Source organism: Arachis ipaensis, chromosome B7 (genome assembly GCF_059453495.1).
Source record: "Arachis ipaensis isolate K30076 ecotype BB chromosome B7, ASM5945349v1, whole genome shotgun sequence".
NCBI classification, from domain to species: Eukaryota; Viridiplantae; Streptophyta; class Magnoliopsida; order Fabales; family Fabaceae; genus Arachis; species Arachis ipaensis.
Genome location: NC_142442.1, coordinates 139628822 through 139648092, shown reverse-complemented (window position 1 = coordinate 139648092; position 19271 = coordinate 139628822). Strand labels below are relative to the sequence as shown.

General features: G+C 28.6%; 1 protein-coding gene across 2 annotated transcripts; it reads left to right on the top strand.

The window, feature by feature from the left end:
- Window positions 1-2815, top strand: LOC107606204 (uncharacterized). Of its 2 annotated transcripts, none has more exons than XM_016308217.3 (8): window positions 1-139; window positions 454-714; window positions 916-1007; window positions 1109-1151; window positions 1239-1295; window positions 1445-1496; window positions 2294-2415; window positions 2496-2815. In XM_016308217.3, the coding sequence occupies exons 2-8, from the start codon at window positions 568-570 to the stop codon at window positions 2541-2543; spliced, it is 561 nt and encodes a 186-aa protein (XP_016163703.1). In that variant the 5' UTR covers window positions 1-139; window positions 454-567; the 3' UTR covers window positions 2544-2815. The 2 variants fall into 2 exon arrangements, with proteins under 2 accessions (XP_016163703.1, XP_016163701.1); XM_016308215.3 differs by having other exon boundaries at window positions 5-139; window positions 2507-2815.
- Window positions 2816-19271: the final 16456 nt, after the last annotated feature.

Sequence of the window (19271 nt, the reverse complement as noted above, 5' to 3'; positions counted from 1 at the left end):
GAAAGCTCATAACACCGTTTCTCTCTCTCTCTCTCTCTCTCTCTCTCTGACAAAGAAAGAAGAAGTTGAAGAACAAAGAACTCGCTTATTCCGTTTCTATCGCTTTCCGACATTCTCTTCTTTCTTCACACTTCTCTTTGTAAGTATCTTCTCTTTTCTTTCTTGTTCACTTTTACTTACTTATTCATCTCTGCATGTCAATAGCGAAAGCAAGAACCTTTGATCTGAAACGCTTTTCTTTTCTATTCATCATTTAGCTGCTTCAAAAGTATATGCACAGAATCTTTTTGATAATGATTTATTTGTAGTTTCATTTTTCGTTCTTGAGCTGAAAATGGTGCTAGAAGCCTAAAAGGGTTCTTGAGCTGAAGATGATTATGATTAATCAATCTGGTGCTGAATGCTGATGTGTGATTTTTCCATTTTGAATGTGTTGGTTTATTGGATTCTCAGGTGAAGAAGAGGGAGGGGAATTTGTTTTGTGGCTTTATTCCATTAGATTGCTGTGAGAAGTTGAAATCTTTGAAACTTTGGAGGGTTTTCTTGACTGTTGAATGATTGCAAGCCATGAAAACCAGGAGTGTTTCGAGTGCCGAGAAGGGTAAGGGAAAGCAAACTGCAACTGCAACTGCAATTGCAACTGAACCGGTAATGGCATTGGGGGATCTGATATATATTCCGCTTCGCGGTGCCTCCAAGTGGTGGCCGGCGCAGGTACTCGAATTTTCGAACTTGTGATGGGTTTATATGGTCCTGCTTATGATTTAGGATGCGACATTATGACGCGGTTTGATCCATATAGCTTAGTGGTGGTTGTAGTGTTTATATGAACTTAAAGAAAGACAATATTTTGTGTTTGATATGAGATAGCCTGTAATTGAATTGGTTTCTTTAACACAATTAGCAATCTTGCAGGTTACTGATGAGAAGAGTGTTAATGAAAACTTGAGGCCGAAAAAGAAATTGCTGAGGGAAGTCCTTGTTAGGGTGTATGGAAGCTATATGTAGTAAGTTCTTTTCTCTGATTTTTATGTTCTCTTACGATATCTGCTGCAAATTTGTATTACATGCTGTTGTGATGATAATGTGCTTCATTTTTCTTTTGTAGCAAATATGTGGATCCTGTTAAATCGCATGCTGATTTTGAGAATGTAAGTTGGTAATCGGCAACCATCCAATATTACCGCTTTTAGTCACTCAGAAAATCTAATGGCTTTGTGAAATATATGGGCTTTCAGGTACTCAAGAAGAACGATGGTGATTTACACAAGATTCTTCAGGAATCTCTGGAAAAGGTAACCATATCTTCTTTATTTGAGATGCTAATAATGAGGTTATGAGTGTGGTCTTCAGCCTTCATACTTTTCAGCTGCAAATTGTGTTGCACACTTTGGAATAACTGTGTCTCTATTCTCATGTCCCCTCTAATTTTATTATGTTAAAGGATCTTCCTAGCAACAAACCCAAATCAAAGGAGTCACCAGCCAAGAATAAAGGTTAGATAATGCCAGTGTAATTATTATGTTTATTAATCTGCAAAATACAAATTGCATGGTTGATTGTCTCTGCATAAGGTGTCATCATATTTTCAAGTGACAGCTAGAATGCTTTAATCAACCAAATTGATTTTAGTGCTTTATATAGTTGAAATACAATCTCTATTTCATCCACTTGGGATGCAAACGGGTTCTTATATTAGTTTACTACTCAGTTTCGTCGAGGTCATACTGACAGACCCAAGTGTCTTGTTTTATATTTCAAATTATTCTTGTGTTACATTTTGTTATTTTATCATTTCTTTAGTTTGTCTTATATTATCCCCAATTTCACAATGTTTGTGGCTTTTTAGCATCTTGTTTTGTTGTCCAAGATAAGGGGGAGAATATAGAGAAAATATTAACTCCATGAAACCAATTCCATGTTGTGGCACAAAGCTTATTTTTGTTTATGGATTGAGCAACAGTATAATTCATATTCTTCTAAATGGATAATGAAAAACCAGTTTATAAATATATATTCTTTCAACCCTGATCCATAGGAGAATTTGAAGCATAAGGTTGGAAAAGTTGCCTTTGTTTGTTTGTTTTTTCAAGTTAGGAAAGGTTAATGTTAAATTATTAGTTCTTATGGTAGAACATATAGTTGACATTTATATCAGTGATTATAGGAGTAGAGAATAGGTTCTGTTTGCTTAGATTATTTTATGACTTTAAATGAATCTATAAATAGTTAAATACTAGATCATATTTGCATCCCTAACACAGTTTCCCTGTATTACACTTTATTTCAACAGGGGGATCAAGTTCAAGCAAGAGAAAATCGGCCGGGGGATCAAGTTCAAGCAAGAGAAAATCGGCCCCGAAAGATGAGAAGCAGGATGAAGCTAAGTCCCAGAAACAAAACGAAGAAGATCCGGTAAGTATTTTGAATCAAACCATTTTGATTTCATTCGTCGGTTGGTTCTGATGTTTTTGTCTGCTATGTTAACTTTCTAGTCAAATACCAGGAATCAACAACCCCATTCAGAAAGTCCCAAGAACTGAGTAAAAGGAGGATAAGAGTGATGGAAAGCCTTGGTCTCATTGCTCCACCTGGTTCCCCATTTGTCAGGAATGGACATTATTCATAGCCACAAAAGGCTCTATGATCTTGTTGCAGATGGAGGAATTGAAGGGTGTGGAAATGTGTGTCATATAACATTTTCTTTCTGCATCACTTGTTCATTCATTCATTCTAATGTACTTTTGAAACAGACATGTGTAGATCATGTGGCCTAATGTTTTGTTTTCCAAAATACTTAGAAGGATTAAAGCTAGTTTCTGGTTTTTTGGGTATGGTTCTGCGATATATAGATAGGGTAATGCTAAAAGGTGAAGCGTGAAGTTTTGGCGAAAAATGTTGATTTTTTTTTTTAAGAATAGAAAAAATTCAACAATAAAAATTCATCATGTGCATATTTCATTCTAAATTTAGTAAAAATATTCACTTTTCGTCAAATTCTACTTCACCCAAAAAATTTTCAAATAGATTATGCTGAATGGTAAATGTTATCTGCATTTATTTTTCCTACTTTGCCATAAATGTGATAACCAACCAACAGCCATAACCATATGCAAATGCATTTAAATAAGAATCTAATCTTTTGAAAGGGAATGGAGGAAGTATAGATTGGTGTTTTCACTTCCAGTACCTCACTAGGTCAGATTCAACCTGCCATCTGATCATGTGATGTTGATCTTTCACTTTTCTTTTTCTTTTCTTTTTTCAGCTTCTACCTGACAAGTTCACATGCAAATTCATTTTATCTGTTCAGTAAATCTATACATTCAATGATTCAAAACTCTAAAGTGCTAGGAAATCTACACAATAATCATTGCGGCTTAGTAGTGAATATATAGAACAAAAGATTTAGTTTGTTGTACTATAAGCTACCTTCCAAAACCATTGCAAGTTGCAAATCCTCTTTATGTTTTGCATGCACCAAAACCACCATCTTGTGTTTATGTTTTTATCCATAATTAAAACCGTATAACCACTCAATACTGTCTAATTCCCACTATATACCATCGCTAACATGTAATTTGGTAACATTTCTAATCAATGATCAATCGAGTCTCTGAGGTCATGACAGTCGGAGCATAGCAGAGGAGGGGGAGATAAGAGCACCGCAACTCGTTATTTGTTGTCTTTATGTGAAGTTAATAATTAAGAATCGTCAGATGCTGTCTTTATGTGAAGTTAATAATTAAGAATCGTCAGATGATTTGATATATTTGACTAAAAATTATTATTTAACGATTTTCAACTATTAACTTCATGTAAAGATAACAAGTTCTTATTTTTATTTTTTTTCAAAACCAAATCGGCCTTCAAAGTCTTTGCTCCATAATTGGCCTTTTTGCACTCTGAAATGGGCGAACATAGATTTAGGCTAAAACGGGCTCCAGCAGATCAAGTTTCAACCAAAACAAAAAATGTGGATGTGATATTAAAAACTCATTTAGTTAAAATGTATCTAAAAAGGAATAAATATTCTGACCAAAAATAAAAGGAATAAGTATTTAGTCTTACGAGGATAAAGTGAGATCTCTCACTATTGAATACTTTCTCTCTCATATTTTCTCTTGGTCCCACCTATAAAATAAATGGTGATAGATCATACTTTACCTTCTAAAGTAAAATTCAAAATTTAGAGAATCCAAATTTGTTTGGAGATACCGTGAGAAACCGAAAAAATATACAGAGAAAAAAACACATATTAACAATAGTATTATTAAAAAATTTTAATTATTTTAATAAATGTATAATACATACATTAAAAATTTAAACTTTATATATTTTCCATCTAGCAAATACAAATTGTGGGAGATCTGTCAATTCCAGTAAATGGAGCATTTAAGGTTCATCCTCCTCCCAATAAGTTTTTCGTTTTTTTTTTTTTAATTTGAATTTCTGTGCACATATTTATGAAAGAACAAGTTATTTGTCACTCGTTTTAAGATTCAAGTCTCATTCTTGGGTATATAACGTGTTTAGGGAGTTTGAGGTTGGATTGGGGAGAATTTGGAGATGATCATTTAAGTGAGAATAATCTTACAATTAGGTAAAGTTTGGGGTTGTAAATGTGCGGAGTGATAGACCATATTAAAGGGAAGAGTAAACTATTAAAATAGTATAAAAAAATTTACATCGCTAACAAAATGAACTCTAAAAGATGTTAATGATAATTAAGTCTCTAAAAAATTTAAAAAGACGATAAAAATAATTAGATATTAAAAGCATCTCCAATAATGCTAGTTTTAATTTTATTTTATTTTGGGTCTTACAAGAATATTTGTGAGACCATATGTCATAAATAATAATTTAAAACTAGAAAGTGAAATTTGTTCATCTAATGCTTAGTATTGGTTTAATTAGAATTTTATATTATTCTAAATTATTTTATCAACATAATTATACGAGTGGCAAAATTTTATTGGTTCTCCATCAAGGTGATATTGTATCTCTAAGGTGATATCGGTTTTATTTCATAAATCAACTCCAATACATATTTCAATTCTAAATCAATTCACTTCTTGAAAATATCAAAAGTGATACTCTAAAAATATTCCATTAGAGATGCTCTAAATATATATTCTAAAAAATATTAGAGATCAAAATTTGATACAAATTTTTACAATTACGATTAAAAAAAATATTTTTTCATTTTTAAAATTTGATATTTTTTGTCAAGTGAATTTAAAATAAAATTATTGTGAATGACCATATTTTTTTGAAAAAAAAATTTATAGATCAAATTTTGTACCATTTTTTTTGTACCTTCTAAATATTTATTCAAATATTTTCACAAAAATTTAGATTTAATGGATAATCCGTTTAATAAATATAAAAAATATTTTTTGTTAGTTAAAAAATATAATATTTATTGATTTTTTTGTCGTATTTTCAAATTATTCAAAGATTATTTTGTCGATAACATCTCTCTTAGGGATCTTTTTGTCAGTGACTAAATTTTTCGAATACCGAATTAGTAGTTAATTCTAAAGGAATTTAAAATTTAGAATTTAGGATTGTAATAAATATCTTTCTTTTGTTGTCACTTAGTTGTTGGTTTTTAGGAGAATTATTAAGTGAGATAAGACGGGATTTGAATATCAAAAAACTTATGACCAATGAATTTTTGTGTGCACAAAACGAAATTTAAACTTTTGTTATTTGCTTAAGCGAACTAGTAAATTTTTGGTTGAGATTTAAATATGAAAAGCCATTAAGGCTTCGTGAGGTTTCCAAGCTATGTGAGGCTTAGGTTTTGTATTATGCAATTTTGTAAGCATTTATGTAAATACGAAGAGATTATACTATTTAAGTTATAGTTTGTTGGTTAACAAAATATATCTAGTATTTTACTATAAAAGAGAATATTTATTGGTGGGTGGTATAATAATATTAGATCAAATAAATTTGGATATTATATTACAATTAATATTAAATCGATCTAACTCAACTCTAAAAATTTACTTATAAAATGAAGGATATCCCACATTTATAAACACTTTAGAGATTTTATTTTTGAAAAATGAAAGACTTAGTAGTAGTAGTAGTAGTAGTCGTCGTCTCCACATACTCATCTAAGAGGTTGTGGGTTTGAATCTCTCTATATATCTTTGGTAAAAAAAAAAATAATAATAATAATAATAACCAGAAGGACTTTTCAATTTTTCATCATGAATCAAAGATATATTAAGCGGTTAGACTTTTCCTCTTTTGTCAGAATTACCATTCCTTCAACGGGGATGCTTGAAGATTCTACTGCAATGATGAATTGCTTGACATATTTTCATATATATATATATATATATATCATTGCAAAAATAAGTCTATGAATCACACTCACCCTAATAAAATTACTTTATCGTTTGGCCACAATGCAAAATATAATCATGAAAATATAAGATAGCTTATTAGTGAAGAAATACTACAACTTTAGGGAGTGAACAACCCTAGACTTGTAAACTTCATTTTCTGAAAGTTTTAGTTGCAAGCTAAGATATCCAAAGGAACAATCTTAGTGTTTAGAAGCGTTTATAACCAACATTATCACTTTTGAAACTAGGAGAGTGATATTATCACTTCCAAAATTAATAATGTTATGATTTTTTTTGTGTTTTTTTTTTTCAAATTATCCTCCATCTTTATGTTATTTCTAAATGATAGAAGAAATTATTCCTTTCTTGTGAACATATTTACTCATAAACCCTTTAATTCCAAATTTAATTTTAATCAAAACCTTTTATAAAAGAACACATGCCTATCTATTTTAGGGCTTCTTTCTTTCTTTCTTTCTTTTTTCATGCACGGTTATTTTAGGCTTTTGTCAATTTTTTTAGACTTTCACGAAATTAAAGAATACTAGTATGTGTTGAAAGAGAGAAAAGGTATTATTCTATTGCAAGTTGATGAAAAAGTGCATAGCATGCATACTTAAATTGTACATTGGATTGATACCTTTTTTTTTTTTTGCTCTCTCTCTCTTTTCTTTTACCTATAAGAGAAAGTCCAGCTGAAAATCTAAGTCTCACTCCAACCATATTGCTTTACAACATCACCGTTTCCCAAGTTTAAAGTAGTTCTTAATCACCTTTTGCTCTTTAAGGTGAAGAATAGGAAAAGATTAAAGTGCTAGATAACTATATTTTATACACACATTAAGAAATTAATCTATTTATTTTTGTTTATGCTGTTTGTTTGGTTGTTTTTTAAGTTGTAAATGCATGCATAGTTGTATATTTGTATGGTTTTGTCATAGTAGTATCTTTTCATTTAAGATATTTTGTTATTCCTTTTTTGTTTAATGAGCTTTTAGACCACATGTTAATAGAGAGAATTTTTTTTTTTATAATAGTAATAATAATGTAGATAAAATATAAGCAATCGAGTCACCAGGGACAAAAGGTGTACTTTGTTTTACTATCTCCAAAAAAAAAAAAGTACAATGTTAATTAAAAAAAAAAGTTGATGTTTATGCCACTATATACATTTTTTATATTTTCTTTTAATTATATAAAATACATTTTTTAATCGTTTTTCACTTTATTATTTACTGGAATTGGCAATACTAATTCTATTTGCAATACTAATTCTATTTGCGAGTATCCAATTCGATCTAACCTGTTTGGATAGGATTGACAATCCGATCGGTATCGGATCGGGTTAAGAACGAAGTGGGTTGAACTGCATTTAGGGTTCGATATAAGTTTAGACCGAACACACAATTCGACCAATTCGTACCCTTGATATATTATAGTATGTAATTAATAATTATTATACATATATAATGAAATTGATGGAAATCGAACCCACACCCTCTCACTTTTATAATTTTAACAAGAATTTTTTTATAATTTTATTGTTTTAAATTTTAATATGGACTTAATTTTGTATTTTCTGTTTTATTAGTATGTTTATGAATTATGAAATGATTAAATATTATATTTGATTGGAAAAATTAATTTGTTGTGAGTCGAGTAGGGTAGAATTAGGTGTGGAACTTTGAAATGCGGATAGAGTTAGAGTTAAAAAAATTTTTAACCTACAAATAAAATAGGGTTAAATTTTAGAAAAAATTAAACTCATAAATAAAATTAGGGTTAGTAAATCCTACTCTATTCTATCTATTGCCAATTCTATATTTACTTATAATATCATAAGTGAAATATGTATAAAAATGATGTACACAAAAGTAACCCATATAATATTTTAAAGAAAATAGTAGTAGTACTGGTTTATATATGTTAATATCGTAGGTATACGGGTTAATATGTGGTGTGTTATGGTTTTTTTTTTCTTCTACTATATGATTTAATATGGTTGATACTTGATAGTAATTTAGATCCATTTAAAAGTAATATACAATTTAAAAATAATTTAAATTAAGCCTGAGACAAAAGAAAAAAACGCTTATCAATATTCTAACTAAGACTTAAGATCAATTATTTTTTACTTTTGTGTTCTTTGCACGTTACTCTACCTTTTGTATGTATATTGTTTTACCATTCCACATTATTACAGAGCTAGATTTCTAAAAAAGTGAACCAATTTTATTGCGCACAAGGTCATTTTTTTTTCCTGCCAATTATGACCTGTAATAAAAACTATGAGTTTGAGTCAATTGAAATATAGATATTAAGATAAAAGTTTATTTAATTTTATTTTCACTATTTATTTACTTTACAGTGCTACTTTCAGTTTATAGGACAATGATACACTTTTTGGTAAATTATTATATATTAATTTTGCATATATGTTTGTTCACTTTAATATTTTACTTTTTAATTTGATTGAATAATGTTATTCATTTTAATGTTTTAATTAATTTTTCAATAAATATTTTAAAATAATAAAAATGACACAGTAAGAATATAAAATTATTATTGATTACGAAATTAAAAAAAAATGAAAAAAGCTTATTGAATAAAATAAAAAACCAACAAAATATATTTAATATAAACACTGATTTTTAAATCCTATTCAAATTTAGGAACGGGAAAATGAATAAATTAAAACAACAATAAAAAAGTGATTACAAACCGTCACAATAAAAAAAAAATCGGTGACAAAAATCTATTTTGCTACCGTTTATCAAAATTGTTCTTAAACGTTTTATGCACTTAATATTAAAGCGGTTGGTATTCCGCCACTAATAACTTTTTACAACCGTTTAAAACCACCACTATTTGATCTCAGAACCGCCATTATCTGCCTGATCTTGTGCAATGACACCAAGAATATGTATTCACGCACGCACCTTGTATGATCTATTGTATTTATATATAATATGGAGAGAATTAGGTCAATTATATTAGGCATAAAAAGCAACCGATTAAGAGGCTGTGATCCATGATGGTTTTTGGACATGTAAGAAGACAAACCAAGCGAGTAAAACCGACAACAACCAAAGTAAACAGGGGAACCGTTGAAACTTCAAAGCCATCTTAGGAATCAAATTTCAAAGTCTGGTAGCTAGGCTCACTTGCTTCTTCTGTATTATTCATAGGAGAAACTCGCGTACAATTATTTTCATGTGAAATTGATAGTCGATAATAATTAGATAATAATTTAGTTAGATTTGTCACATTATCTAACAGTTTTTGACTATCAACTTCACATGAAATTAAGTGTATGTGAGTTTTCGCGTTATTTATACATCTCCTTTCAAAAATTTGTTATGAAATTATTTAATTTTTTAATTTATTTGTGGATAATACATATATTAATTATAATCACAAATTATGTTATTTTAAATCAAATGACTTATATAATGGTGATATCATTTATTATTATAAATGTTAAGTTGAATAAGTCATAATTATTTTTTATTTGAAATTAAATTAAAATAATAAAACAAAATATTATCTTTTGAACTTTAAATACTGTTTTTATTTGGACTTTAGAGTTTAATGGATGCGATACTCAAGTATAAATAGTAATTTCAAGGTTTCGGTCCCAAATATACTAAAGCCGCCTCAACAACTCTTTTTCCATGAGAGAAGTTGCAATTCCATTAGAGATAGAGAAAATTTTGGTTGAGAAAAGTGAGATAACTCTTCCATTAATTTCTAATTTCTATGAATAAAGATAGACTTTTGCACTATAATATATATAATTTTTAGTGATTCAATATGAGTGATTTAAATTAATGAAACAATTTATTCTAACAAAATATCCTTATAACAAATTAAAATGATCACATATATTTGGTGAGTTAATTAAAGATCACATTTTCAATTCCAACATAAGTAGTGACATTTTTTAATTGACAAATTCAATATAAATAATAAATAAATAAGCCGGCAATGGAATTTCATCCTTTCAAGAACAAATGTTCAAGATTTTTCCATTAAGTGCATACTACAGCTATAGCTGCTCCTTTTTTTGACTAAAGAAAAGAGTATTCATGAATCAAAATCAGCACCGACAGCTCTTGTCCGAGGTCACATAATAATCTTCATTTCAAATAATATTCTTCTTCATTCTAAAATAAATAATTGCTTTGAGTTTTTTTATACTTTAAAAATTTAATGTGCCCAATCAGCAATTTAATCTTTACCCATTAATTTTTCAAAATAGAATTACAATTAATTTATTGTTATTTATTGTTTATTAATTAAAAATAGATTTATATTAATTTCTTAATTATAGAGAAGCAAATCAAATAAAAATCTTATTAACCATACCACTTTATTATTTTACTACTAAGCTTGTCATGTTAGAATTTAACCAAACAAACTAGTAGTAAATAGAAATCAAATATAGAATTTGTAAAATTTTAAGACTAAAACCAAAAAGTTATTTTGTAGGAATCAACAAAAAAAAAATATTTTACAAACGCCAAATTTTATGTAGGCTCAATATGAATAATAGGAGTAGAATTTTGTAAAATGTAAGAAAATATTCAAGTAATAAGAGGAAGAGACTCAAATTTCTATTTTTTATAGAAAAAAAATTCGAGTAGAAGAGAGTTTTTTTTATTATTCATAATATCTTTTAATTTGACCAGTTAAAGATTAATTTAGAGTAAAATATCGTTTTTGTTCTCAACGTTTGGGGTAAGTTTTATTTGTGTCTGTAACGTTTAAATCGTCCTATTTATATCCTTAACGTTTATAAAAGTGATTCAATGTTATCATACTATCAATTATACTAACAAATCAGATTATATTTTTTAATTATTTTCACTTGGATGTATTCATTCTCAATTAGGTCTCACTTGGATGTGTTCGATTTTAATATTATACCCACTATTTGTGTTTAGATTCAATTATGTCCCTAGAAAAGTGAATTATGTAAATGTTGTAGGAATTAGTTTCAACATTTGATGAGTTATTTTTCGGAGTAGATCATCGATTCTATCCCAGACATTTGTATTCTAAATTCAAAAAGATATTTTTAAAACTCAAACTAAAGCGCTCATAATGTGTAATTGGTAGCAGGATAATATTGAATCACTTTTACAAACGTTAGGAATACAAATAGGACGATTTAAATGTTAGAAACACAAATAGAATTTACTCTAAACATTGAGGATAAAAACGATATTTTATTCGATTAATTTATTATAAATCTAAATTCTATTTAAGATGAAATTTGAATTTTCTTATACTTATTTAAGTAGACGAATAAGCTGACTACTCGACCACCTTAAGTTCGTTGTTAAGGAGAGAGTTGGTAGGAAGATGCATGCATGTCTATTGTCTAATGGGAACGCTATTGGATTTTATCTGTTAGAATCTAATACTCTGTCAAAGTATGATCACACCGCCATTAATATTGAATATTTGAGTATGGTTTCAGGTTTCAAATTTCATTTGCATATTGCTTTTCCACTTGTTTATTTTTGTTGAAAGAACATCTTCCAATTTTAGCAGCTCAATCCGACAAAAACGCACGTCATAGGTGGCATTACTCTGTCTTCTACTCACTACTCTTCTTGGTCCACATTTTCTTTTCATTTTAAATTAATAATAATAATAATCATAAAAAATAATTAAAAAAAAGGCCAGGCCCTATTATTTAAAGGTGGGACTACTCTCTCTTCCTTTGCTTCTTTCCATTTATGGAAAGAAAACTGTGTAGCTGCTACGTGCCGAAAAGAAAAACTGATGGTGATTTATTAAAATTAATTATATATTACTATCTGTCAATTAAAATATTTAATCATTTGAAGAAACATCTTTGTAATAAATTAATCATGCACGGACACTTGAAGAAGTCCAAAGTTCAAATAATCTTTTTATGTCTTTTTCTTTCACGGATACTAAAAATGTAATTAAAGTGAATAATGTTAATATTTTTAAAAGATACACACACAAATAAAATAAAATTGATGAGGTCATATCTTTTAGAGAGTAAATTATTAATTAATTCTAATAAAAATTAAAACAATATACTAATATATTTTGGAAGTGTATGTGCATGGGAAAGTTTTTTTTTTTTTATCAAAGATAGAAAGACTCGAACCTGCAACCTCTTAGATGAGTATGGAGAGATTATGTCATTTGAGCTATAATTTATTGGCCGGAAAAGTTTCCTTTTTAGCCTGTGTTGTTGAACTTTGTTATATATATATCAATTAAAAATTAAATATTAGCTTAATATATATGAAATGAAATTAATTTTATGCATTGTCGGTATAAAATTATTTTATATGTACATTTAATTATGTAACGTCGAATCAACAAAAATAATTTAATCTCTAAATAATCATTTAAAAAATTAATTAAATAATTATATAAAATATTTTATATTCTCAATTCATCAAAACTAAATTCATATGATGAAACTTTGATTTATATTATTATTCACCAAAACTTTTCTAAAAACGATATATAATATATATATCCATCCAAAAGAAAAAGAAAACTTTGATTCATAAGGAATAAAACTGAAAAACCTCACCAAAGAATTCCACTTTTTCCAACTCAGGAAGATCCACAAGCTAAGATTCTTGGACAATCTACGAAGCACATGACACTGGAATTCTAATTCTATCGAATCCAATACCAATTCACATGCACTACATATAGAAGACGTGCATGGCTTCCACGCGTATATAATAATAACATATATATATAAATAGAAAATTATTTTTTAATATATGTATGTATGCATTACACTCTTTTTGTTTTTGTGTTACGGAAGTAAAAAGAGCCGTATACTCTAACATTATAATTTTTTATGTTTTTTAAAATTGTGAAAAGTATATAAATTAGAGGACTGATTTTTGTACTTCAAATTTTTTATTTTTTTTAACACAAATCGGACGGTCTAATTTCTGTACCTTTTACAAATCAGATGGTCTGATTTTTGTATCTTTACAAATCGGACGATCTGATTTCTGTACCTCTAACAAATCGAACGGTCTGATTTCTACTTCTCTAATTAAACGATTCCACATTTAAAAATAACACCCCAACAGTTCACATTTCAAAAAAACACTATTATTACTCCAATATCAAAAACAAAAACTTCTATTCATTACCCAACAGCCAAAACTTGTCTTATTTAGCATTAATTAATTATCGCAATAATTAATAAATGCTAAATAAGACAAATTATGGCTGTTTTTGGCTGATTTTCTTTGGTTACCAAACATTTCCGTCAATATATATATATATATAGATTAAATGTCAACTCAAAGTAACGTGATTATAGCTACGTTGAAATACTACTACTATGTCTATTGTTGTGTGAATTATTTGGATATAAATATGAGACCTAACTGCCTTGAACACTTCAATTTGTGAGAAAAGGAAGCTTCCTTTTGACTTTGGATTGATGAGTGATTAGAATAATTTATCAATTTCGAATCAAATTGAGACAAGTCTATGCTTAGAAGCAATGCAATTACAAAGAAAGGCTATAAAACTTTAGTTGGCCAGTGATTGCACCTACAATTAGCCATGTGTGTTAAAAATAAAATTGGTGAGATGTTAAAATTGATCGAGATGTTTTTGGGGTCCATCTACATGCCCCCCACAACCTTTTCGTGATTATTAGGTGTGTCATTCATCATTATTCTTTTTTTATTAATTAATTAATTAAACTCTTTGAAATTCCCTTATCACACTCATCACGTACCACCCCATTTCCAATTCTCTTCTATCTTCTTTCCCTTCATTCTTCCATGACTAAAGTGATTATTATTGTAGTCAATTAAATTGTTACGATAAAAGCATGCATAGAGTACTTAAATTTCGAGTTATCTTTCAAATTCGCTTTATTTTCAATATCAATTTCCTTCTATAGTTTTGATCATAGTTTAAACGTTAACACGTGTGATATTCGTATAAAAATATAATAATGGTTAGTAATTAAATTATATTTTAATTAATAAAATAAGGAGAACGCGTGTTATTGGTTGTTAAAAAAATACTACTGATAAAATTGTATCTAAAATATAGTAATTAACATAATTGAAAGTAAAAGTAAAATTATTCAATATAATCCTATTATTCACCACACTTTTTCATTCTTTTTTTTTTTTTAATCTTAAAACCCCTAATATTCTTATATTTAATCCCAATATTTTGTACCAAATACTTTAGTCCATAAATTTTATTTCTTAAGTTCTATTTATCAATTATCATGCTTAAATCATTGATATTAACTTTTGTTATGTGCTTGTTCTTATTTGGGTTTAGAGAGATAGCCAAAGCAGTATTCTTTCGAGTTTCACTTCAAAAAAGATGAAATATCTTTTTAAATTGTACCATAACTCATGACCCATCAAGAAGTCTTAGATACTTGCTCTATTGAAGAACTTCTTAGGTCACCTAGGACAACACACATAGTAAAATATCTTTGTTATTTGTCATATTTTACTTTTTTTTTTCCGATAATTTAAACGGCTCCCAATTCCGGATATTTTTTTTTTTACCAAAAATAGGATACTCGAACCTGCAACCTCTTAATTGAGTATGGAGAGACTATGCCATTTGAACTATAACTTATTGGCTCCCAATTCCGGATATTACAACATCAAAAACACGCGCATGCATACTCGTACATACAATATTTTTATGGGTTCTTATCCATTACTTGGTTTCAACCAACTTTCAACCTTGGACATTAATTACTTTAAGGTTTAAGGTAAAAGTATATTTTTTGTCTCTAAAGTTTGGTAAAAGTTTTAAAAATACCTCTAAATTTTGATTTGCATCAAATATACTCTCGATGGCTAAATTTTCATAAACTTTAAGACCAATCTAACAATAATGCATGAAAATTATGTTTGATTTGCTTGTGTTGAAGGTTGTTCTTATGAAATTGTTGTTGAATTGGTCTTAAATTTTTTAAAAAATTAGTCGTCAGTGGTACATTTGATGCAAATCGAAAACTTTTGGGACAATTGAAACAAAATAAAACTTAGAGGTATTTTTGAAATTTTTGTCAAATTCCAGGGACAAAAAGTATATTTTATCTTACTTTAAAAAATACTACTTGTACAACAAAATTCAGCCTTTAGTCAACCTTTAATATTATTTAATTATTTTTTAATTAAAACATATTTCTATTTTTTAAATACACTTTTATAATTAAGATTAATTTAAATTTTAAAAACTAAAATTTCTTTAACTTCTTACTCACTTCATAATTAGTTATTGTTTCCTTCTTTTACGTTCCTTTCTCTCTATGTAACACGATTTTCTTTTTTCTTCTGTTCTTCTATCTCGTTTTTCGCTTCTTTCTTATAGTGGCCGTAATTTCTTTTTCAATTGTAACACATCTAAAATTATTAACTTATACAAAAAATATTTTTGAAACACATTCAAAATCATAAATCTAAAATTTAAATTTAAACATTAAAAAACAATTGTAATGCATCTAAAATTATGAAGTGATACACAAAATATTTCTAAAACACATTCAAAATCATAAATAAAAAATTTAAACTCTTGCAGTAGCCGTAATTGCAGATATAACAGTGCTGACAATTTGAGGATTGTGATTTTTTAAGTTGTTCTTCTACCTAAATCATTCTCCAATGCAAATTAGGATGTTGTACATGGCATGCAAAATCAATGTGATTGAATAACTAAACAGATACATACGGTTAACTATGAATCACTTTCTCTTGAACATATCCAAATTAAAATACCTGAGGTCTACTTTCGACGAAGAAGGATTAGCGACGCTGATGAGGACTAACGCGACGAGGAGTAGGACGAAGCGAGGCTGTGGACTGAGCGGCGAGGAGGAAGGCGATGCCAAGAACGAGCGAGGCGGACGACGGCGTTACAGAGGAACAGCGAAGTGGAAGAACGGCATTAGGGATGACGTGGCGGCACCGAGGAGGATGGCGGCGCGGACAAATAATCACACGAACGAATTAAAATCTTCAATTTTACTGAATTTATATTTTTGGAAGTGTATTTAAATGATAATTTGTTAATAATTAAAAATAATAAAACTGAAACAGAAATTTTAAATTTTAAATTTTAAATTTTAGTTTTATTTAGTTTGTAAGATGTGTATTCAATTTTAAAAAGACATTAAATCTATTTAAATTTGTTTGTTTTATTTTTTTTAAATTATTGAAATAAAAAGCTGAATATTGTACAATTTTTAAAGAATACCTAGTTGAATTGAATTATTTTCGAGGCAAATAAATTGTCACTACACCAAGGCCTCGACCACTTTTACTTTGTTTTTTTATTTTGTTGTTTATGGTATCTCTCAACTCAATAAGTCCAGGATTAATCCATCGTAGATATGAGTTCTATTTAAGGATCTGCCACTAGCTAATAGGTTGGTACATACATAAGGCTGAGTTCAAACTCCAAACACTTACTTAAGTCCAAACAATTGTTTAAACAAACAAGTAAACTGACCACTCAACTAACCTAAATTGATTAATTTTACTTGTTTTATAGCAACAAAGTATCACACACCCATGGTTTGAATATGTTGCAACCATTAGGCCATAATTCGACTTCTTTTATTGTCAATTATTCGGTCTTTTTTATTCAAACAGTGAATGCTAATCTCTACACATTTTATTTACATTTCTATATACAAATCGTATAAAAAATATTACACGACCATAAAAACGGAAACGAGTTAATGTTTAGATTGGAGATTTTTGCTAAGCATTTAATTTTGATACACAAATTGTGTAAAGAGTTGTATATGGCCATCAAATAATATTAATGCGTTTACTGAACTTGAAAAAAGTTTAATTTTTTGTTGATACCATATAATTGATTATTTACATAAAATTATTTTATAAAAATGGTATATGAACTTTTTAAAATCTTTAATTCTAAATGTTTTATTTTTAAGAGATTTTAAATTGACAGTTTTGTGTGATTTAAATTCAAATGATTTTTTTGATAAATTATTTTTGAAAGATATTCTTAATAAATTATCATATTATTATTTATTCTTTATATTAATATTTTAGTAAAGCAAATTAGTAGCACATGAATTAAGCTTTCAAAACCCTTCTTTCTTGCATGCTCATTTAAAATTGATTATATTAAGTGTATACTAAAATTAGCTATTAAAATCGGTCATTAGTATAAAATACATATTAAAAATAAATTAAACTGCACATGTATTATACATTAGTAGTTAATTTTAGTAACTAATTTTGGTGTACGAATAATACTTTTTATTTAAAATTTGTGAACAATAAAGAGTTTAAAAAATCTTAATCTTTTTTTTTATTTTATTGTCCATTGTATCTCTCATATATGAACTCTATTTAAGGATCTGCCACTAGCCAATGGGTTGGTACATGCACAAGGTTGAGTTCAAACTCCAAACACTTGCTTAAACAAATGAGTAAGCTTACTACTCAACCAATATAAATTGATTCAATTTTACTTGTTTTATAGCAACAAAGCATTAATATAATTTTGAAAGAATAAGAAAAAAAAGGATGAAGAATTTTCATTGTATATTGTTGTTTTATGGGAGAACAATGCTACCTATTTATACTAATTACTAAACTGATTTTGAATTTTAAAATGAGTTAAAACAACCAGAATCTCTAGATGATTCTGTTAGAGAAATATAAGCATAACTAACTTAGAAAAAGATAAGTATAACAAATTTTGTTTCTAAAAGAAAAAAATAAGATAACAAATAAAAATAAAATAAGAATTTAATAAGCCCCGCAAGCTAGTGGATGGAAGATGTCAATAATTCACAACTTGGATAAGTTCCGATGAAATGGTTGAAGAAGACGCGTGCGGCAAGGTAATGCAGAAAAATAAAAGGAGATGCTGTGCTTGAGAGAGAAATTAAGAGCAAGCAGCGATCTGAGCACGTAGAGCGCGATAAGAGTGATCTTCAGAGGGCGATAAGAGTGATCTTCAGATAGCGCGTGGAGCATGATAAGAGAGGTCGTGCGGCACGGTGATGCAGAAACATATAAGGAGATGTTGTGCTTGAGGAAGAAAGAGTAAGCAGCGATTTTCAGAAAGCGCGTAGAGCGCGATAAGAGTGATCTTCAGAAGGCGCGTAGAGCGCGGTAAGAGTGCAGACGGAACTGCCAGAAAAAGAAGCAACGAAACTACCAGAAGAAAAAAGAAGTGCAGACGGAACTGTCATAAAAAGGAGGCGTAGACGGAACTTTGGGAAGGAGGCCTAGACGAAACTGCCGGAAGAAGGCCCAAACGAAACTGCCGGAAGAGGCACAGACGGAACTGCCAGAAGGAGGCGCAGACAGAACTGCTAGAAGGAGGTGCAGACAAAAGAGAAGGCGCGTAGAGCGCAATAAAGAAAAGGAAAGGGGGTGCATAGAGCGCGATAATTTGGGTCCATTAGAATCGGAATGATAAGACGAAAATGATGTATTATTTGGTGAGTTGAGAAAGTATCAAATCAATCGCAACTAGCAAGAACGAAATTATTGCTATCAGTAAAGAAGAAGCATGGTGATTTCTCACCAAAAAAATGATAGATTATGTATCCTCTTGAATGAGGATATTATGGCTCTGATACTATAATAAAATTGTGAAAAAATAAGAAAAGAAATGATGAAAAATTTTTATTGTATGTTATTGTTGTTTTATGGGAGAACAATGCTACCTATTTATACTAATTACTAAACTGCTTTTGAATTTTAAAATAAGCTAAAACAACCATAATTTCTAGATTCTGTTAGGGAAATATAAGCACAACTAACTTAGAAAAAGATAAGCATAACAAATTTTGTTTCTAAAAAAAAAATAACAAATAAAAATAATATAAAAATTTAATAAATT